Below are 23,667 nucleotides of genomic sequence, written 5' to 3'. Positions count from 1 at the left end.
CCATAGGGATATATTCGTGGTTGAATATAAAAAGTAGTATCCACTGCCACCAGCCAAAACTCGATCAGGGGGGACGGAGACGTGCCCCCTCGACTAACAGACCCCGGGGCAATCCAATTGCCCCGACCAGTACGTCCACAATATGATTGTTTGTACCGGTTTCTGTTAATAAGTTGGGACTAGTAAAGCCAATGGTGACTTTACATGCCCTGGGAGACAGTAGTCAGTCCCAGGGTATGGAGTCTATGGTGGGGTGTCACTATGACACTCCTGTGTCACTGCACGGAGGGTGCTGTGTAACACACACAGTAAAAACACATGGGACCCTATGGGGTAAAGGACCCCATAGCCCATAAAACACAAACAGTCAAAGGAACACCATAAATCATGTCCAAGAGTGGGAGAAAGTGTCTCACTCTTGGCAGGAGAAAAAACAAACTCCAGAAATCCAGCAAAGCTGCTGGGGGACTCACTAGGTTAGGAAATTCAGCCTAAAGAGAGAATTCTCCCTAACAGACCCACATGGGAGACAGCCACCCAAGGCCAGGGACATCAACCCCGATGAATCGCCATGGCTCAAAACTGTGGTTTGTAAGAACAAAAATGGCTGCACGTCCTGCCAAAGCACACATCGGGCAGGATGGAACAAAGGGGGCACATTGAAGGTGATTTCCAGTGTGTTCCGACATAAATAAAAGGAAGCAAGTGAAAAAATCAGCGTTGCTTGTTGCAAAAGCCAAAATTCGCATTGAAAAGAAACCCTTTTTCACCTTTAAGAAAAAAAATGTGGCTTTGATGCTAAGTCCCTCTGTTCCTTAAAGCCACTGTGATTAATAAACCCTACCGAGCCCTGTGTGTTTCACTGTGCCTCAGCAAAACCAGGCACGATTCTGAATTCACAAGCCCTGCCAAACCAACTTTAAAAACAAAATCAACCAGGAACTTTACTTTTACTTACACGGGAAACATTCATTTTCTTTGCAAAAGTATCCAAAACTCAGCTGTTCAGAGAGAGGCTCTAACTAGCTGAGCCATGTCTGTTTCAACATATCTGTGTGTCATGATCTCTGCTTCCAAAAGGTCAGGGTTTTCCCAACTCCCTTGGAAGCAGATCCATAACCCAGGTTCCGAGTGCCAACCAGTCCCAATTGGGACCTTTTGGACCCAGTCCTGGCGCCAGTGGCACCAGGCTCATAAATATGCCCAGTCCCAGCGCTGGAAGCGCCGGGCTCATAATGCTTGGGTGGACTTACCTTCAGCAGACCATGCTGCTTACTTGCCTGCCAGTTGAGCCTCTGATCCTCTTCTGTTTGGAACTACTTTTCCTGTTGGGTGGGGCTGGAGCCACTCCCTAGATTCAGAACACTGGAACTCTTCTGGAAGGCAGGAACTCTTTTCTTACCAGGAACTCTTTTCTTACTTAGGCGTGGCTGTGGAAGGAGACACCTAAGCACTACAGGAGGCTATTTAAACCACACCCGGTGGATGAATCTTGCTTTGCGTTATTCTGCAACCTCTGCAGCAGAACGCTCATCGTGTCTTCTGCATCCGGTCCTGGACCTAAGGAAAAAGGCTTACCATCCTGAATCCAGTCTTCAGCAACACCTATAAAGACAAGAAAGAACAGGTTAGCATTCCGGCATCTGAAAGGCAAAGGCTTACCATCCTGAATCCAGTCTTCAGCAACACCTATAAAGACAAGAAAGAACAGGTTAGCATTCCGGCATCTGAAAGGCAAAGGCTTACCTACTCTTCGTGCGCTCCGGAGGTCTTCACACTGCATTCCGGCATCTGAAAGACAAAGGTTTACCAACTCTTCGCACGCTCCGGAGGCCTTTGGCGCTGCATCCCGCATCTGAAAGACAAAACAAGGTGCGTTTAAAGACATTGGGGAACTTTAATACTCACGTGCCATTACTCCTTTCCACATCTAAACCAGTGGGTATTCCGGCACCCTGCAGCCGCTCCGAACTCGTACCTGCAAAATAAAAAGACAGTTAGAGCGCATAGTGAAGCAGGCAACAAGCGCTTACTTACGTGCTTCCAGGCGCTTCTATTCATCACACGGGCTCCATCTTCAACTCACTTCAGCCCGTCATCCGCCATCGCCGGAACCCTGCAAAACAAGAGACATCATTACTAAAGACTTTAAAGACATTTGAATGACTCGAAACTTACCGTTCGTGCAGTAAACGACGGACAGCAGTCCCCTGAAGTCAAGAGGCCTGCGCTACCTATCCAGTGAAGAAACTGGTTACAGCACCCTGCCCCGAGGCAGATGGAGAGCTCGGCATTCACTTACCTAAGGTGAGAGCGTTAACCTTTGGGGGTCTACAGGAGAGGAGAAGAGGAAAGAGATAGGGACACCCCAATAACCCCAGTTCATTAACCCCATATTTTCTATCTGCAGACATCTTACTCTACACGTCAGGCATACAGTGCACAGAGGTCCAGCCCAAAGAGCCAACCGGGTGCTACACATCATCTTTGAAGATACGGTAGTCGCCCAGTCAAGACCGGCGCCTCTGCGAGAATCAGGTGAGCGTTACACTGTGCTTCAGACCAACTCCAGCATTCAAGAGAACTATAGCAGCAAGACAGTGTGTGAATCTGCGGGAGATGGAAAGATGAATTTAAGACGGAAGGCCAGCTGCACCACGTGTAAAAAATGGGCCTTTTGCAAATTAAAGAAAAACAAATGCCTGTGTGTTGGAACAGTACACTGGTGAATGAAAGCCTGCCAGCCTTTAGCAATATGAAGGGGTTTGTTGCTGGTGAGACTATATAACATGGGTTATTTCATGCAAACGGCTTGCTTTAATTCTGGACTTAAGATCAGAAATTAACTATGTTGGCTGGAGTTGCAAGTTGAAAAACAGGTTTTCTGCTTGGAGGGGTGGCACCAAAAGGAGGGCTCTCTCTCAGCAGATACTGACAACCCCCTGATAATTACAGGGTTGAACAGACTTTTGTCTCTGCTGGGACCCGGACAATGAAGCTCCCAGGGAAGGAAGTCTGAAGTGTGAAGGGGCAATATAACGTCAATCAATGGAGAAACCCCACCATACTCTGAAGAAAATGACAGTTGGCAGCGGTTGCAGGAAAGAAAAAAAAATGACCCAGGGACAAACGAATGGCCATTTGTTCCCAAAGACTATTTCAAGAATTAACGTTAAAGACTTCTACCTTTTCAACAAGACTTTGAAAAATTGTACAAATATTGCAGTTTAAAAACAAATTTTTTGTGCTTTCTTTGTAAACATTGCAGAACTCACTGACACCTGGGGACAGAAAGGGCAAAGTATTGAGGATCAATCGAAAAGTATCAATGTTGCAAACTACATTCTTGTACATACATCCCTTGAGATAATTCACATCCGTGTATAAAGTTTTAGGCGAAACAAGGTCACATAGACTGGAGGATTGGACTGATATGTGCTACACATAATATGTAACCTGTGCATATAATTTGCTAAGAGATTGCAATTGTATAAATGTATGTTTTTGGCAAAATCGTATTTTAAGTTAAGTAATTGTAGGAGTTTTTGGACATTGTAAAACTCACCTCATAAATCTGACATCACTCCCTTGGAAATCCAACCAGTTGAGAGGAAGGCTGAGACTAGCACCCCTGCCCAATCCAAGTAGTTTAGGGGCGTGCTTAGTTAAACCTGCCCAGCCTATACTTTGATGATGTCATTATGCACTAAAACTAAGGGAACCTGACAAGACTCTAGACAGACGCTCTTCCCGACTTCCTGCTCAGCATTCCTGTTCCCGTCATCTTCCAGAACCAGACTCCACTACAAGGCTAAGCATTGCTGATCGTACTCCAGGGCCAACTGCAAAAGCCAAGCAGTGCTGATTCCATTCCCAGCAAGGTCTCAAATCTAAAAACCCACTAATATTCCCATTAACAAGAGGAAAGCTGTGGTACCTTTGGCATCCTGATACAGCCGGGCTTGTTGTCACTCACTGCATGCTGCTGCAATTCTGTTACCCTGATGACCTTTAGTATCCAGTGACCAGAATTGCCCGTCCAGTCCTTGCCAGCCGGCGACCAGAACTGCATGTAACGCTCACCTGATTCCCACGGAGGCGCGGGTCTTGGCAGGAAGGTGTCTGTGACTCGAAAAGTGATGTGCAGGACTCGATTGGCTTCTGGGGTCGAACATCTTCGCACTGTGTGTCGAACTCGAAGAGTGAGGTTTCTGCAGGTGAAAGAATATGGGGGTTAATGGCCTGGGTTGTTGAATGTCCCTCTCTCTCTCTCTCTCTTCCCAGCTTTTCTGTAGAGCCCCCCCCAGGTCAACGTGCTCACCTTAGATAGGTGAATGCTGGGCTCTCCATCTGCGTCTGGTGCAGGGTGCCGTTGCCAGTTCCTTCACTGGTGAAACATTGGCCTCTTGAATTCAGAGGATGGTTACCGTCGTTATCTGCACGAGCGGTGAGTTTCTGGACACCTTTTGTCTTTATAGTCTTTAAATGCGTGGCACGTTAATATTGAAGACTCTGTATAATGCTTTTCCCTTATGTATTGCAGGACTCTTGGGATGGAAGATGGAGTGAAGCGCCTGGAAATTCGTAAGTATGGCAAGCGCTCTAACTGTCTCTTTCCTTGCAGCTTAGTTCGTGTTAAAGAGACGCCGGAGTATTCGCAGGCGTTTTATTGCGACGAGCGTGATGGGAGTGAGTAAATACCTGCTTAATGTCTTTTTCTTTTGTCTTTCAGATGTTGGTTTGCAGCGCCGGAGTCAGCGGAATGCTAGTAAGTTTTAACTATACTTTGTCTTCACAGGCGGCGATGCAGAATGAAGAAATCCGGAATTCACGGCGTGCCGGTAAGTATAACAATGCTTTTGTCTTTGCAGGCGAAGGTGCAGCGTGAAGACACAGCCACTGCTGATGGATCAGGTGAGAAAGCACTGTGTGTAAAGTTTCTCTTGCTAACCTGTTGTTTCTTGTCTTTTGCAGGTGCTGATGTTGACTGGATACAGCAATGGTAAGTATAATTCTTGCAGGTTCAGGATCGAAAGAGGAAAGGCTGGAACAGACTCGGTGAGCGTTCTGCTGCAGATGCAGAATAAGGAACAAGTTACTTACCTGTAACTGTTGTTCTCCAGCATGGGTCTGGCATGGATTCACATGCTCATGAATATTCCCCGTCGTCAGGCTGGGAATCCTCGGTAAAGAAAAAACCAGTATCAGTTACGTTTCTGATCTGTCTTTCGTAGTAATAACCAATCACGGGTCTCTGCGTCATACTGACCACAGCCAATGACTGCCCTCTACCTAAGCACCGCCTCTGGCAGCCATCTTCAGATTTGGAAGCACGTGAAGTGGCAGTATGACCAAGTGAAGAGCCGCAGAGGGGTAGGCGGGAGGGTTCGCATGTGAATCCATGCCAGACCCATGCTGGAGAACAACAGTTACAGGTAAGTAACTTGTTCCTTCTCCAGCATGGGGTCTGGCATGGATTCACATGCTCATGAATAAAGAATACATAGCAGTACACACATGCACAACCACGGGAGGTGGCAAAGGCTCAACATTAAGCATTACATCAAACTCAACATTAAGCATCTTACCTCCTCACCAGGCTCACCTCAGGCGAACAGGTTGCGCAGCACTGCTTGGCCGACCCTGGACTCCTCCCTGGAATCCCGATCGACGCAGTAGAATTTCGTGAAGGTGTGCGTCGACCTCCACGTAGCAGTCCTGCATATGTCCAGCAGGGGCACACCAGAAAGGAACGCCGTGGTAGCTGCGATCGCTCTGGTGGAATGGGCTCTCGGACGGCCAGGCAGCGGTCGGTTTGCCAACCGATGACAGTACATGATACAGCCGGAGAGCCATCTGGGAATGGAAGCCTTTGAGAGAGCCTTCCCCTGATTGACAGGTCCAAAGTTCACAAAGAGTTGTGACGTCTTCCGAAAACACTTTGTGCGGTCCACGTAGAACTTCAGCGCTCTAGCCACATCCAGCGAGTGCAAAGTCCTCTCAGCCGGCGACGAAGGCGACGGGAAGAACACAGGCAACACCAAGGGTTCGTTGAGATGGAAGTCCGACGGTACCTTGGGCATGAAGGAGGGGTGCGTCCTGAGCACTACCCTCGTGTCGTGAAAAGTCAAGTACGGGGCCTTGCAGGAAAGGGCCTGGATCTCTCCCACCCGTCGTGCGGAGGTGATGGCCACAAGAAACGCTGTTTTCCACGACAGAAAGTTCAACGGGGCCGAGTGCAGAGGTCCCATGAGCTTGGTCAGCACCACGTTGAGCTCCCACGCCGGGGCCGGCGCCTTCACCGGCGGGAACGATCTGAATAGTCCCTTCATGAAATCTTTCACCAGACGATGAGACCACAGGGGACGTCCGGCCCGTGGTTCTGGTGTATCGGGAGATCGCAGCAAGATGAATCTTGATGGACGCGTGTGCCAGTCCAGCTTTGGCCAGCGTCAGCAGGTACGGCAGTACCTGGGGAGCCGTAATGCGTAGAGGGTTAATCTTCTGTGCGTGGCACCAGACAGAGAACCTCTTCCATTTGTGTCCGTAGCATTTAAGAGTCGAGGACGCCATGGCATTTGCAAGAACCTCTCTGCAGTCGGCCGGCATGTCGTATCCTCCAAACTCTAGCGCTGCAGGAGCCAGGCCTGCAAGTTCAGCGATTTCGGGTCGTGGTGGAGGATGGCGCCTCCTTCCCTGGAGAGTAGATCCGCGTCCACCGGCAGCTTGATTGGCGGGGACGCTGACAAGTCCAGAAGGTCCGGGAACCATATCTGCCTCGGCCACGCAGGTGCGACGAGGATCATCCTGCACCGTGACGTCTTGAGCTGGTTGACGAGCCGGATTAGCAGTGGCAAAGGAGGGAACGCGTAGAGGAACAGGCCCTCCCAGGGGAACGAGAAAGCATCGCCCATGCTCCTCGCCTGGGGAAACCTGCTGGCGAACCTCCGGCACTTGGAGTTCGTCGCCGTCGCGAACAGGTCGATCTGGGGTGTGCCCCACCGTCGGAAGAGGCGATCCACTAGATCCTGCCGTAGTTCCCCACTCGTGGCACGAGCGCAGCTCCCTGCTGAGTGAGTCGGCGATGGTGTTTTTTATCCCTGCCAGATGAAAGGGCACCAGAAACATCCTTTGGGCGACTGCCCAATGCCACAGGTCCTGCGCCTCCTTGGACAGTGCTGGGGACCTGGTTCCGCCCTGTTTCCTGATGTAAAACATGGTGGTGGTGTTGTCGGTGAAGATCCTCACCACCTTGCCCTTGAGGGTCGGAAGGAAGGACCTGAGGGCCCAGAACACTGCACGGAGCTCCAGGACGTTGATATGGAGGGACTTCTCCGTCGGGAGCCAGAGGCCTTTCGCGTGCAGATTTTCGGTGTGCGCTCCCCACCCTTCCAGGGAGGCATCCGTGGTCACTGTCTCCTGGTGGTCTGGGGTCTGGAAGTCCATGCCCGCCGTCAGATGCGCGCGGGTGCCCCACCACCGGACCGCTCGGCGGAAACTCTCGTCGAGTGTGATCCTCTCCTCGAAGCCGCCTGTCGTTTGGATCCAGCGCGCGTCCAGGAACTCCTGCAACGGGCGCATCCGGAGCCTGCACATGGGAATGAGGTAGATGAAAGAAGACATCATTCCGAGGAGGGACTTGATGGACCTCACCTTGGCCGCGTCGGAAACCAACATCTGCTGTACCTTGCCCAGGATGGACCTGGTCCTTTCCTCCGACGGGGAGGCCAGAAGGGACACTGTGTCAAGCTTCGCTCCCAGAAACCGTGCGTTTTGCGCGGGTACCAGGTGGGACTTGGCATAGTTCACGGAGAATCCCAGGTCCGTGAGAAGTTGGACGGTCCTTGCCGTGTGCTCCACGGCGAGCTCCCTCGTCTTGGCTCGGATGACCCAGTCGTCCAGGTAGGGGTAGACGTGGATCCCCTCGCGGCGCAGCTGCGCCGCCACCGGTGCAAGGCACTTGGTGAATACCCTGGGTGCCGACCGTAGTCCGAAGGGGAGCGCTTTGAACTGGTAGTGACGCCCTTGGACCACAAACCTGAGGAATTTTCAGTGCCCCTTTAGGATGGGAATGTGGAAGTAGGCATCCTCCAAATCCAAGTCATCTCCTTCCTCCAGCTGCCCCAGGACGTGCTGGAGGGTGACCATCCGAAACTTCTGCGCCTTGATGAACTGGTTCAGACGTCGCAGGTCTAGGATGGGGCGCCATCCTCCCGTCTTCTTCTTCACGAGGAAGTATCTCGAGTAAACTCCGGAGCCCCGAAGCCTCTTTGGGACGAGTTCGATGACGCCCTTCCTGAGCATCGCCTTTACCTCCAAGAGAAGCTGAGGGACGTGAAGCTCTTTCCTGGCCACGGGGGGGACGTGCGGGCACCTTCTTTGAAACTCGAGCGCGTGGCCCCGGGCTAAGGCGTCCAGCACCCAACGGTCGGTGGAGATGGACTCCCACACGCTGACGAAGCTCGCCAGCCGGCCTCCCACCGGGGTGCTTCGGTGGGGGCCCGACCCCACGGCCGGTTCAATCCTGTTTCGACGAGGCTTTGCCGCCTTGACCTCCTTGGCGACGACGGCGGGGTCCGCCAGACTTGCCTCGTCCTCTGTAGGCCTCCTGAGACGACGAGCGGGCCGCTTGACGGTAGGTGGAGAAACCGCCGCCGTAACCTTTGGAGGCGCCCTTGCCTCCGCTGCTCCGAAAGGGCGTCCGTCGTTGCTGCAGAACCCCAAGGGCCCGGGCCGTCTCAGTGTCCGTTTTAATGGCCTGAAGGGAATCGTCCACTGTTTTCCCAAACAGGTTGTTCCCATCGAACGGCATGTCCAGGACTCTGGTCTGTACGTCTTGACGGAAGTCCGTAGCCTTGAGCCATCCACGCCGCCTAAGGCACACGCCGTTGCCCAACTGGCGAAACCCAGTGTCGGCGATGTCCGTCGCAATAGTGATGGCGTGGTCCGACGCCACCTCGCCTTCCTGTAGGATCTCCAGGGCATCCGCCCTCTTGTCGTCCGGAAGGAAGTCCAGCAGGGGAGCCAGTTTGTACCATAGCTCCCTGTCGTAGCGGGCCACGATAGCCAAGGCGTTGGCCGCTTTAATCGTCGTCGCTGCAGACGAGATGACCCTGCGTCCCATAGCGTCCAATTTCTTTTCCTCGCCGTCCCGTGGGGAAGTCGATGTGGAGGCCGCACCCCCCCGCTTTCTTCCTGGCCGCCGCGGAGACGACGGAGTCCGGGGTAGGCTGCGCCCGGAGGCACAGGGGGGCCGCGTCCGGGACCCGGTACTTCTTCTCGTACCGGTCTCTTCTAGCTGGCGTCGTGGAAGGGTGCTTGAGGAGGGCGAGGCCCTCATCCCAAATGTCGTTCAGTAGAGGCACCGCGAGGACCGTCTTCCTCTTGGCCTCGCGCCGTTGATAAAGGAATCCTTCCTTTTTATTCTCCTCAGGGCAGAGCTGGAAAAGCTTGGATGCCCTGGCGATCATGGAGTGGAACGATCTAATCTCGTCGGGCGGAGAAGCCCTGGTGGGAGGTGACGACGGTAGATCCTCGTCGTATACCTCGTCGTCCGTACCCGTCGCTGCCGTGTCAGTCCCCGTATCATCCCCTCGGGTGGACGGGGAGGAGGGCTGGACGGGGCGCGACGGCTGAAAAGGAGGTGGAGGGTGAATCCTTCTTTTCTTGGGCGGGGGAGCACCAGAAGGTCCCGGTTCAGGACCCCCGACGGGAGAGGTTCCTCCGTCGGCAACGGTAGTCTCGTCCTTATCTCTGAACATAAGGACGGTATAGCCAACAAAATGGCCGCCGAGTTGTCTTGCGGCACTGGCAGAGGGGAATCCGACGGGCGATCAGGAGCCCCGTCGGCACCCTCGACGATGTCGTCGTCACCTGCGTCAGGATCCATCCCGACGGGCCGGTCTTCTTCCACGCCAAGGCCGTGGCTTAAGACCTCAATCAGCTCTTCCTCTGAGGTTGAGGCCGAATCTACGACGCCCTGCCCCCCCTTTTTCTTCCCCGCCGGGGGTTTCATGGGGGTCCTATCGATGGGCACAAAAGAGGACTCCCTCCGAGGTGGCAGGGAGACTCTGAGCCCCGAGGTCGCCACCACTGGTGTAGCCTCCACAGGCTGAGCCAGGGCCGCCGCGACAGTAATGATAGAGGGCTTGGCCGGATGGATTAAGGCCTTCACCACCTTAGGTGCGCTCACCGCCTTATCCTTGAGGGGGGGGGACACTGCCTCGCTCCCCCTCCGATGGGGCCTTCGAGCTCGACCGGGGCCTCTCCAGGAGCTTCGCCGGGTGCTCGCCCTTCCTCTTACCCGACCCAGAGCGTTGGCTCGTGGCTGAAGGTGCCGGGGAGGGTGCGCCCTGCCTGGCGCCCGTAGAGCCCGACCGTTCGGCGCTCCCGGTGCCAGCGGACTCGCGGTGCTTGGCCTTGTGTTGGACCCCCGTCGCCGGGGCGTCCTCAAAGGTCTTAGAAGACCGCTCGGATTTCTTCCTTTTCTTCTCGCCCGACGGGCTCTTCCCTTCCAGCCAGTTGGCGAGGCGTTGGTGGCGGTCCTTCATGGTCCGCTCCGACATATTGCCGCAAAACGCACAGTCCTTCTCCACGTGCGTCTTGTCCTCATGTAAGCAGTAGAGACAAAAGGAGTGTTCGTCCTCCTTAAAGACGTTCTGCAGCTGGCATCCAGGGCAGACCCTGAACAGCTTTCCGGGCGTCGAGCTTCCCTTCTCCTGGGCCATGTCCGGGCCTGAGAAGCTTCTGGAGTCCTCCAAAACGTAGCTCGACGAAATCTTCACCCTTGAGGGGCGCAGACGAATCCGACACGGGTCCCCGTTGATCGGATGGAGAGTCGGTGGAGCTTGAGGCTCTTTTGACTGGAAAAAACGATGTTTTGAGAAAAAAATGTGAAAAAATAGCACTAACGCTCGAGAGCAATAGCACGAGGATCCCAACACATGAACGTGCGGTAAAAATCTGAAGATGGCTGCCAGAGGCGGTGCTTAGGTAGAGGGCAGTCATTGGCTGTGGTCAGTATGACGCAGAGACCAGTGATTGGTTATTACTACGAAAGACAGATCAGAAACGAAACTGATACTGGTTTTTTCTTTACCGAGGATTCCCAGCCTGACGACGGGGAATATTCATGAGCATGTGAATCCATGCCAGACCCCATGCTGGAGAACGCGAAGCACGTTTCATCTATCGGGTGTGGTTTAAATAGCCTTGGAGTGATGAGGCGTCTTCTTCCACGGCCCTGCCTAGGTAAGAAAAGAGTTCCAGTTTCCAGAAGAGTTCCAGTGCTGTATCCAGGGAGTGGAGCTGCCCCACCCAGGTAAGAAAGTAGTTCCTGTTCACAGAGGGCTTCTAAGTGGCTGGTAAGTAAGCAGCATGGTCTGCTGCAGGTAAGTCCACCCAAGCACTTTCACACCAATTATGAGCCCGGCGCTTCCAGTGCCGGGACCGATGGATTTGATGAACCTGGTGCCACCGGCGCCAGGACAGGGTCCAAAAGGTCCCAGTAGGGACCGGCTGGTGCCTAGGATTAGGGTTAGGGGCCTGCTTCCAAGGACGTTGGGCTGGTCCTGGCTCCTTGGAAACAGTGATCATGACACCGCACAGCTGTTTGTCAGTTGCCCAGCCGTGTAGTGACCAGACTCTGATTGACTATCTAAAAAGCCTAAAACTAAAAAGTGGATTGTATTTCATCATCCCATAGAAATCCCTAGTATACCTCGTCTTTCATTGTCCTTATCCCATTCTATAAGTCATCCTATCCTTATCCTGATAACTTGTCCCACTGTCAGAATTCTCTGTGCATTCAGTCATTAATTTCCAAGCATCAGCGCTACTTTTCCCTTTATTTCGATTTTGCATAGCCCATAAATCATTAGCGATCTTTTCTTTAAGGAAAATTACTTTATTTAATCAAAACGGGTACACTGCGTGAAGGGTTACATCCACAGCGTAACCTAGAGAATTCACAGGTGCCGTTCCTCTTTCCTTAGTCCTTAAATCTAGTTTAAAGTAAAACTGTTCTTTTCACAAACGGATTCCTTTTCAATTTCACCCTTCATTTTACTCAAAGCGCGCCTTCTTCTAGATTGCATAACTCTTTCAATTTACCAGCTAGAGATCCACTTTCAATTCCATTTTGTACCTGTGATATACACCTATCCCCAAATATAAAATCTGCACTCCCAATCAGTGTATTTCAGTCGTTTTTATTAAAACCCGTTTGGGTAATTTTAGGCGGGAATTGCAAAAGTGTCAATTTTAAACTTATTATTTGACTACAATCTGTTTTAAACTTTCCACTTATTTCTTAACTGTATGCTTTTGGTAATCCGCGCTTTGTGATTGTTAGTACCTTTGCATTGTTGCTTTAGTAAGGAATCCTATTGCTTCAAGATTTTCAACACACATTCATAGTTGATTTATCAATTTCCGAGTGTCATTTCACCATTTGGGGAGGGAAGGTCAGATTTAGATTCAGTTTTCAGTTTCTTATTCCCAGGTACCTGCTGCCTCTTTGTATCCACTCAGAATTGATCATTGGTGGGTTAGGGGGACATTCTAACTTGGGTGCTATATGTCCTAAATCAAAAGTGCTCCTATTCTGCTGTGCTGTGTATATGCTCCACTAAAAAGTCAAACCCAGTGCATTTCTCACATTCTCAGTGTAACGATCAATTGGCGATTGCTGCCCCATATTAAAAACTGTGATTTTTTAAAATTTTAAATAAATAAATATTACATTTGACCAACCAGCCTGGTTCATGGTCCATTGTGACCCTGGGTATTTCAAAAGGGGTGTGATATGAGTGGTATATCATCCCAAAATTGAATCCACATAAATAAAGAGGAAAGCACTTCAGTTAGGCGCTACATACTAGGCCGAACCAAGGTGTGTGTGTCGCTTGATTGAAATTCTTAACAGATCACTGGACCATTTTTGACCAATACTTTATTGACTTTGCATGTATTACTGGTATTTTTGGGCAAAGGCAAGTTCATGTGTGCCATTCCCCGGCTAGACTGGCATTTTGCTGTAGTCAGTCTAGCCATTGCTTACTGTGGCATGACATTTATTACTGATAAGTAGTGCAAGTAGTGTTACCTCGCTAGACTGATGTTTTGGCGTAGCAGCCTATATAGTCTTCACTGTAGCATGACTTTTCATTAACTGAACAACTATGAGGAATCAAGTAAGAAGTGTTCTTATGGGTCTAGACTGGCTTACATTGGAACCAGTTTGGATAGGTTTTCCTATTGTGACATGCCACTTTTAATGGCCAAACCAACGGGAGTATGCACTACAAGGAGTACTGGCGTATAGTTTCAGAGCCAGTTTTGCGCCCAGTGCCAGTAATGATACGAAAAACGTCTTAAAGCGAACAGAAGTATGTCTCATATGGGAATACTAGCATATGTTGGTGAAGCCAGCATGGAAATGTATGGGCACAGCCAGCATACACATGGCTCGCAGGGGGCTTGCCAAATTTTGTGCTACGGCATTGGGCATCACTGGGTCTGACAAAGGGGTAGTGCCTACCTTGAGGTCTGCCAGTGATCCCTGTGAGAGAAGCAACTCGTGGGTATTTTCCAATTTAAAAAAAACTGTGTGGTACTATGAATTGATGTGGTGTTTTTTTATTTTTTTATTATGTTCTCTGGCACCCAGTATTACACTTAGATAATTAAAACTATGGGCGGGTATTGGGTATATTGAAAGAAACTTTCCCAGCAAACTCCAGCACAGGTAACATTATCAGGTGCACTCCCCTCTGTGCATGCAGACCAGTCTAATAGGTTTCTTCTACCGTAGTGGTAGCTGAATCATATATACGTTTATAACCAGGGAATTATTTTTATACTAAATCTTGGTCAATTATTTAATTTTCAGGCCTTGCTCGTGCAGCATTTCTCTCCTGGTTAAACAGCAGCACCTGCCTCCGCAGGTCAGAAAATGCTTTTTTGGCTTGTTTAGCACAGCAAAGCCACAGATAACATGTACTTCTGTGTACATTGATCTATAGATGTTTCAGACACTAGCTGTAGCCTGCGTAACAGATTTCGTTTACCGTGTTAGAAATACTGCATTATGTACGTTTTACATATAGACCCCACGTCTATATGTCAAATGGCATTCCCCAAATGTGTAATCGTGGACAAATCATCCATCCCTCAGTGCCTCCGTTCTTATAGCTGGCTGAAATGAGAGCACCTGGAAACACGGGCTAGATGCATCTAAAATAAACCTTCCTGTGAAGTCACCTGGGGTAGGGTCAAATTGCATCACTTCCTGTGATGTCATCGATGGGTTAAGGGTCCTGTGATGTCACTTCCGCTACCCCTAGCATTTTGGTGAAATGACATCCCTGCCTCAATCTGGATGATTATTTCGATTAACCAGAAAAAAACATTTGCAACCACTTGGATACATGACAGCAGTTTCTAGAGGCTTGCCATCTCTGTCAACCACTGTACTTGTGTTACCAAAAGTAATGTTCCTTCTAAACACCTCGGTCACAAATGTCAAACTTTGCACATCTTTATGGAATTATTTATTTGTAAGTCACTAACTGCGGGCACAGCTGCTTCGTAGCGAAGGCAGATAAGTGCAAAAGAGCGCTAATAAAGCAAAATACAATATACACAGAAAAAGGTGCTTTTATATAAACTATATGGAAAACAACAAAGCGCTACCCGGCCTAAAGGTAAGGGCAGCTAGGTGCACAAGACAAGAGTTGTGGTTGGTCAAATTGAAAGCTTTTAAAAAAGGTCATGTGAACAAAATAAATGGCACATACCAGATATTTGAGGAACTCTAGCTTTTGATGTCCACAAGGAATGGACATATAATTTCGATTGGAAAACTTTGCCAACAAATTCACGTAGACCCTGTGATCGGCTGCCGTCAAATGGGAGAAGAAAGGGTAAGAAGTCGCAGGTTCTGGGAGAGGAACAATGGACAAAGTTGGTTGCAATTTCTCCTCATTCTTTTCAGTAGTTGGAGCTGCAGGCTGTGTCGAAGTGAGATCACCCTTCTCTGAAGCCTTCTCATTTTCCTGCGATGGACTGGAAGAAAGAAGAAATTGAGACTACATTATAGAACATAACTAGGCAATACATTTTCGGCATAGTAAGGCAACTTTAAAATAAAACAATTTGGAGCATTGTACTGTTCAACCATGCAAACAAGCTGCTTCAAAGTATCAGGAGTCATGTGTGGGGTGAGCAGTTGATTTAGGGATGCATGAGAATTGCCAAGGTAGTCGCTTTCTAAGTACCTCAAGATCCAATATTTTGTTATGATTTAGCTATAGTCGATGTTTCAGAAGGCCAAGTAATGGTTCTAGCTGAGAAGCTAAGCAAAATATCACCTTCCTGAAATGGAGATGGTGAGGTTCCATTTTAAAGGGTTGTGTCTGCTCATTCCTCAGTTTTCCTCTGCTTTTTTTCTTTTGGATCAGCAGCTGGTTTAGGCAGTTGGCACAAGCAAAGTATAGGTGCCTATGCGATAAAGTTTAAGATGCAATTGCTGATATACACATAATTTCACATTTTGATGGATAGGTAGTAAGGTGGATTACCAGAACATGCGACACCAATACAGTTTACACAACTTTTATTCTGGTCGAGATGTAAATGGCTAAATGTCAGGTTTATCTGCATAAAAAGTGAGTCCCTGTTTTGGAACCATCTAAGAAAAAGGTTTAGGACAGGATTGAACAATATTGCATATGGGGTTTTCTATCTAACAAATTCGGGACCCCCCCATGATATCCACTTTAACCACAATCTCAGCGATACTGCACACTTTTTGCTTTGCAAGCAATCTCTGAAATATAGTGCCCAGCTTGCTATTTATCCATCCAGGGTTACAGTGCCAGGGTTACTTCTTTCAACTCCCAGACAAGTAGTACCCAGCGCAGTCTTCTGAGAAAGTGTCCAACTCACTTGGTCACAGTACCCCCACCCCCAGCTCCCTCGGCCCTTGTAGTGACTCCATTCTATCTGCTCTCAGATCCCAAAGTAGCAGTAATCCCAACTTCTGCTTCATGTGAAATGTCCAATGGAGGAAACTGCACCTTGCCCTTCTGCAATATCAGCGAGTTACTGCAGGGCTCCGACCGAACATACAGGATCGAACTATGACAGATGATCCAGTGTATTACTCTCTTGCAGTGACAGACTTGGGTCTTTTCTGCAAGGGTCTCATTTGGCATGAAAAAATGTTGCTGACATGAGTCTTGGGCGTCTTGCTGACTTAGAACTTAATCCTCCTTACTATAAAACAACGGGAACCTGCCACTGACACGAGTAGCTGGGGAACGGTTATTAGGTTAAGTGACGAGAAACATAACTATAGAACATGTTGCAAGGGCCTAGGTCACCTGGCTCCAAAGAGGGGGCCTGGACTAGGAAGGGGTCTACGCAAACACCATTCTGGACTACCTCAGATGGCTTGCAGCTCTGGTCCGGAGGCCCTGGAAGGCAAGCTTTCCTGATCTTCCATGCATTGGGACAGGGTCAGGCATCAGACTTTGTCACAGAAGCCAATACATGGTTTTGTGGGCCTGGGCATAAAGGTCGTATTTGCTAATACCGTGGACGGAGCAACTGTTTTGTTCATAAGGAATCAAAGGTCTTCCTTGGGGAGCACCAAACACATATTATTACAATAATCGATCTTAGACAACATTAGAACCAGCTAACTTTCATCTTGTGACTAAAGGGCAAGGAAAGTACGATATTTTTTAAGCAAGCGGCATAAGCAGGGACACTTACTATAATGGTCTCTAATGTAATAAGGGGAAAGAATGCTACGGTGGAATCAAATAGAAGGCCCACTCCGAGGGAGGGCAAGAGAGTTTGGCCAGTGGGAAGCGATTAAGGACATGCTTGAATTTTGACACTGATTGGGTAACCAGATTTTCACAATAAAAACCAATACACGAGCATACACATGGATACTGCCTCATGTAAGGGGTCAGAAATGAGACAGACACACAGTTGTAGGGTTCTTAACATTGGTCTTGTTTATTTAAACAAAAAGGGCGGGACAAAGACCTCTGTGTCCATATCCTAACAAGAATGCCCCTACCTATGAAACTAAAACAAGTTGACCTTGTGTTCAAATTAGATCTGACCCGCACACCAACATATACAAAAATGTGCCTGCTAAATGTTTCTAGTTCTAGCCCAAACAAAGAAAGAGTCTAAAAGGTAAAATAAGTGATTCCAGTAAAGCAATCCTTGTATTCAGGAGTTGGTTCTCTTCCCCTGAACCAATTCAGGAAGCCTACTGGAAATACGTTCCAACAATATTCTGTCCAAATGAATGAAAATTTCCCTTTCCAAAAAGACGGTCTTCCTCGGATTAGTAAAGCAACAACTTCTCATACATGGACTATGGTTGTCAGAATAGAAAAACACATCTTTTCTGCAGAACACCTTTCTGAGGATGACAAAACCAAAGTGTCTTTTTCATAGAACACTGTTCTCAAAATGTCTTTTTCATAGATCACAGTTTTTAATGATAAGGTTTCTCTCTTACACAATTGGTCTTCTCCTGCTATACTCCCCTGCCAGGAATTTCCCAACTCAATCCTTTGATATCCCAGTGTACTCTCCTGCCAGGAATACCATCCTCTTGACTTACACAGATCGCCTGGTATGCTCTCCTGCCGGGTATCTCCTTCCAAAGTATTATTACCCGATATTCTCATCAGGTCTTCCTTCCTCAACAACACAACTTGTTGACTTCAGTGGCTACTTGTACCAATTTCCCCCATGCAGACATTTCATATATGAGGGTTTGTTAAAAAATGATGATACTATTTCACTAATGTACATTACTAGATTAAATCCTCCTTCTTCCGACTACTGGAAGTCCTTTTACGTGAATTTCTGTGGGGTGCTACCAGACATATGCAATCACTTACAACACTGTGCTTACCATACAAGGAGGGGGTGCACAATTGTCGGATTTGGGGAGATACAAAACTAAGCTGAGCTGCCAAATGGTAACTAAATGGCTTTCAGAGGAGGCCAACTCGGAAACAGAGCTGCTGCGACAATTGGTGGCGCCGGCACGCTTAAAAGAAGCACTATGGCTGCCACTGCAGTGCTTGGGAACCACGCCCATGATTGTGACATTGGGGAGGAAGGTCTGGCACAGGGCCTTGATGTTGTTACAACTTAAACACCCCTATTCCCCTGAAATCCCAACTGCGGTGGATGTCTGCAGGACTAAAGTAGACCTGGTAACAGTGAAATACTGGGATTGATGTGGTATGTATGCCTGGGGCGATTTCTGTGTAGGGTGTTTTCAGGGACTTTGCAATGTTGACTGAGAAGGAAGGGCTGGCCATGGGGCAATTTATGTGGTACCAAAGAGTAAGGAGGGTGGGCAAGAGAGGTGGGAAGAATGACCGGAAGAACCGGCAAGCTACCCCCTCATGACCCTAATGTACAGTCTGTGATGGGTGGAAACCGGTGTCAAGACTGTATGGCCTATTGAAAGATGGATCTAACCCCAGAAGCGCAGTGCTGAAATAATGTTGGGAAGCGGATTTGGCAGTGGCCTTTACGGGGAGAGAATGGAAACGAGTGTTGCAGTATCCCTGTGAAGTGTCTCAGAACTCTCGCTTTAGATTAATCCAGTTTAACATACTGTATCGCACCTATATGACACCACTTCGGATAGCCAGATTTAACTCCAATGTCCAATCGCTATGTCCATGGTGCAGTGTTGGGTTGGGAGGGTGTAGGGGGCTGGGCTGACGCATATGTTTTGGAGGTGCACACAGATGCAGATTTTGGTCTTGTGTTGAACAGGCCAGTAGGCGGGCTGGGATTCAACGTTACTGCTAAGCTGCGAGTTTCCGGGGGTTCCCGGCACGTGGAGTCGGTTTAAGTTTGTTTTTATATTATTAAGTTGTTACATTTTTGAGACGCTTACACACGTGGAATTGGCGGAGAGTGAAGAAGTGGTTGATATATGTGTACTGTGTTTATTGACAAATGGCAATAAAAAATATTTTAAAAAATCAACATTTTATTTTTTAAATGAGGGTGTGTTCAAGCTCTGTCAACCTTTCATTCAATCTCTCTTGGAAATGCTTGTTCCAGATCTCCCTCAAAAGACATCTCATGTCAGGAGAATGGCCAAACTCTTGCCTCCTTATTTCTCTCCCAATGTCTTTTGGTATACGCAATGCTGGTCCCAGGTTTCACCAAACTGGCATCTCATGTCAGTAAGGTTGAAGCAAGTTTAAATTTGCCTTTTTATTCTACTTTGATTTGGTCTACATTCACAAGTTTTCTTCAAATACTCATGCTTTCGCACGTCCCGGGGCCCCTTTCACTCTCAAGCTGATTCACTGGCATACCGTGCTGTTGGATGGTCTTGCGCGGGGACAGCTTCCCAGTCTATGCGAAGGTTCATTTGGTTACTGCATCAGGGTTTGCTTCCTGTGCCCCCATGACCTTCACAGCTTTACAGGGCCTCTCCCCTCCGGACCCTGCTGCGCTCCATTCACCTGCTCATTACCAGAGTTTCTCTCCTCCGATTTAGAATGCTGCCAACTTGCTGCAGGCAGATGTTCACCACTCTCCCCATGGTGCTTCTCTTTCAGACTGCCTCTGCTGCCTGTCTCGCTTCCCACTCCGTGTACCTTGCAGCCTCTCTCCTTGCTTCCTTCTGGATCCTCCAGCTGTAGGTAACCTTGAGGTTTAAATGCCTGCACAGCTGATTTAGTTTGAAACAACTAGACTGCAGCTCACTCTTAATGACTCCTTTTCATCTTCTTTGTCCCAGTACCCCAGGTATTATGGGAATTGAAGTCCATATACATTCTAAACTTTTTAATGCTAGATCGTTTTAAATATTTGTGGGAATAGATATTGTCAGAATCAGGAGAGGTTATGTGCACCTTATGTGTAATGATGGTTCGGGAATCCTACGCAGATGAAAGTCTTTATAATCACCTGAGGTGTACAAGTTATTCAGTTACTCCGCTGGGGAAGTTTTTCATCCACAGTGGTTTGTGTTTTAATAGGGGAAAGATTTGCAAAATGACAACATTCCATCAGGTATTTAGGGATTATGGGTTTTCCACTTCATATAGAGAGGAATACAGCGTCTCGCCTACAGAGGTCATCACATCTCCCTGGCAGCCATCTCTGTCAATGTGGTCCCCCCTGATATTACCACCCCCAGAGTCAGGATCAGGTAGTGACCACCTTCCCCTGGCCACATTTATTTATTTTTACCATTTTTGTAACGCCCAGACCCACAGATATCACTGTGTTTGTGCAGGGTAGTAGCAGCGTAAAACAACTTTACAGATCATTAAGTTAGTAAGAAGTAGTACAGGCAAAGTAGGAGACAGTTCATACTTAAAGTGTTAGTCATACTTATTGAACAACTAAGTTTTCAACAGTCGCTTGAATGCTGGGCAGCAGGGTTCATTTCTTAAGTGTGGAGGTAAGGAGTTCCACGGGGGCGGGGACTGTAGTGCTGAAATTAACCCCTCCTGGCCTGGCTAGTTTAAAGCGTGGAACAGCTGGGGTAAGCTAGTCAGAGCAGCGGACTGATCAACAGTGCCGTTTCTTTGTGATGCAATGGTTCAAGTATATGGGGGCTTCATTGTAAATGCAACAATGCGCTATAGTCAATGTTTTGAAGTCAATCCGTGCTTTTATCAGTAGCCAATGGACTTCTCGTCGAATTGCAGAAATGTGGTCTGATTTGTGGAGGCCCAGAGCCACCCTGTAAAGGCTGGAGGGGGGGTATCTGTATTCCTGATCTCTATATGACAGTAGAAGCACAGAGCAACCCAGCCAAGGTTCTCTATAGGGTAGCTATGTACGAGTATCCAAGGCTTAAGCTCTTAGGAGGTGATGCAGACTGGTTCTTTAGTACAGTGTAGTCGCCAAGCACCCTGCAAAGGAATGTCCACACACTAGGTTATGTGCCAACACAGTTCTTTATGTATAAATAAGGTTCAAGATATAGACACACATTAATAACACACTTTGTACTTTGACATTGAATATATTTGCCATATTAGATTTCCAATGTGGTACCACACTTAACTATTGGCTCCTTTAAAATGCACCAACTGCTGACAGTTCTAATGACGTACAAATCAAACAGTAATGGGTATCAGCATAGGACATAAGAAGAAAGACAAGGTAGTTTAAACAATGGCAGAATACTTTGTCCAACTACCAAAATACAGTTCTGTGTGAGGATTCTCCCCACACACCCTGACCTGGGCAACCTGTAATAAAGTGTATTAACAAGCCCAGTCCATTAATGTTAAAATAGTCTTGTTTCCTGGTCAAAAATGTTCCATCACTCCCTTTTCCAAGGTAAACTCCTGGAAAAGCTGGCCATCTCTCAGCTTAACCTTCATTCCGATTCTGTTTGTTCTCTCCACGATCATCACTCTGGCTTTAGATCTTCCAGAAGCACGGAAACTGCTCTCCTGAATATCTGTGAATATCTGCTCTCCAACCTTGACTCTAACATTCACTCTATTCAACCAATATCTGGCAACTCTTGTCTAATGCATTTTCATTTTCTGCTTCAATTTCCAGTGCAATGCTGATTACACCCAACTCATTTTCAGGTTTCCTTCAGCCACCTCCTCTCCATCCTTCATCTCTGATTGCCTAATTGCGATTCAAAATTGGTGTGCCGCCAACGATCTTTATGTAAATGCAAACAAGACTGAGATCCTCTTCATTGTTACACCTTTGTTTGCAGCATTTTGACATTGCGTTTGGACAAAAGAACGCTTACCCGCCCACACCAGCCCTGAGTGCCGGACTCTGCCTCTGCTGTCCCGACGCTGCTTCCTGGAGGAGACGGATCGCAGCAACGTCACGTGACTCATCACGTGACTTCAACTGGGACATTTAAGCTGCCGCGAGACACCCTTGCGGCGTTAAGCCCGTCGGGGTAAAGGGCGCCGACTGTTGTGTGGCTGTTTTGGTGGCTGACAGAAGCACACCATAGCGGAGTCGTGTGCAGAGTCCAAGTTTGCTGCAGGCCGCGAAAGGACGTCAGGAGGAAGGTAAGACTATCAATCAATGGATACGGGTCCTCAAACCCTGTTTAAAAGCAAAACAGGCATCAACCGTGTGTGGAACTAGCTCAAAAATGAAAAAATTGAAAGTCATTGAAGTGCGAGAAAGCCCTTTTTGTGATGTTCCACTGGCAGTAAATAAAACATGCGAGCGAGAGGTGGGGAAGGGGAGTGAGCTAACACACGGTGAGCCTGTGAGCCTGTGGCTCCCCCAGCCCAAGTCACTTGTGCGCTCGAACTTGTTCAGTTCCCTCCGTCTTCCTCTACTCTCCACACGCCTCTTCATCCATCCACGCCCCATGAAAGTATTAACTGCCCTGCCGCACTCGCTCATCTGGCTGCCCGTTGTCTCCCTGAAACTTAATAATGCAAAAAATAAAGAAAACAGGTTCAGTAAAAAAGAAGGAAACGAGCACATAAAGAACGTCTGTGAAATGAGGATATCACAAGCGTATGATCCGTTGGTCCTGGCCAGAAAGACGGACTCTTCTGGCAAAACGGACTCAAAATCGCTGTTCACGTCCCATGAGAACAAAGACGAGAAAACGAACTTTGGGAATGCGCAACAGCTGGTAACACAAAAACACCAGCAGCTCAACCATCACAATCAGAAGATGGAAGAAATGAAGCAGGCGAAGACCTGTTTTATTCCCCATTTGACGTGACGGATGCAGAATTGCTAAATATGGAAACATCACAATCTTTACCAAACTCCAAAACATTTAATTTCGAAATTCACCAACAAGATCCATGCTGTAGCAATCGCGAAGAAATCGCGCGTCTAACTCCATACAGCCGTTGCGACTCACGCTGCCTATTGAATACAGTTACCATTCAAAGAGGATACTGAAACACCAGGAAGAAAAAAAAAATGGAAGGTGAGAGAAAAGTTGCACATCAACCAAATGCAATGGAGAGTCCAAACTACAGTGGCATCAATTTAGCAGGTCGGGAGGCAAGATTTACCCGGAGATTACAAGCTGATTTTGAAAATATTAAAGCAAAACTATCAGACAGCTTCTCGAATAAAAAGAAAGATGACAAAATTGGCTGCCGAAATCCGGTTCCTATAGAGTCAGCAACCAACATAGACTCATGCATAGCTAATATACAATGCAAATCGCATTGTCAGTCGAGCAAAGAATACACAGTGGAAACTGGGCGGAGTGGCGAGCTGCCGGTGCACGGGCACCAACAGACAATTGAATTTGGTGACAAACCTGCCAGCTCCCTTAATGAATCATTCGGTCATGGGAAAAAAATGCAGAATAAAAGAGACAGAAGGGCACCAAATTGCTCCACTCCAACGAACCATGGTGCAAGTGTAACTGTGGAACATTTGCAAAAGATTCAACAGACACATTTGGTATGTGACTGTATGGATTCAAAAATACCAGACAGGGATAAATCAACAAGTGCATCAATTAAGGAAAATGAAAAAATCAAATCTATCTGTTGCAGCAGCGATCCAGATTCACAACAACGTATTAGCTGCAACTTCCCTGGCACTAATTCCTTTCATAAAACTGTACGACAACTTGAATGAAGCCACACAAAACAATGCTGCTTGTTTGGG

General features: G+C 48.2%; 1 protein-coding gene across 1 annotated transcript in view; it reads right to left on the bottom strand.

The window, feature by feature from the left end:
• The window catches only part of ICE2 (interactor of little elongation complex ELL subunit 2), a 1,950,511-nt gene that overhangs the window by 1,716,473 nt on the left and 210,371 nt on the right, over window positions 1-23,667 (bottom strand). Inside the window, exon 3 of the mRNA XM_069623082.1 lies at window positions 14,799-15,066. Within this exon, the coding sequence (XP_069479183.1) occupies window positions 14,799-15,066 (268 nt within the window). The remainder of the gene's footprint in view (window positions 1-14,798; window positions 15,067-23,667) is intronic.

The sequence above is a fragment of the Ambystoma mexicanum genome, chromosome 11, assembly GCF_040938575.1.
Source record: "Ambystoma mexicanum isolate Mex_15411 chromosome 11, UKY_AmexF1_1, whole genome shotgun sequence".
NCBI classification, from domain to species: Eukaryota; Metazoa; Chordata; class Amphibia; order Caudata; family Ambystomatidae; genus Ambystoma; species Ambystoma mexicanum.
This window is presented reverse-complemented; position numbering and strand designations above follow the sequence as displayed.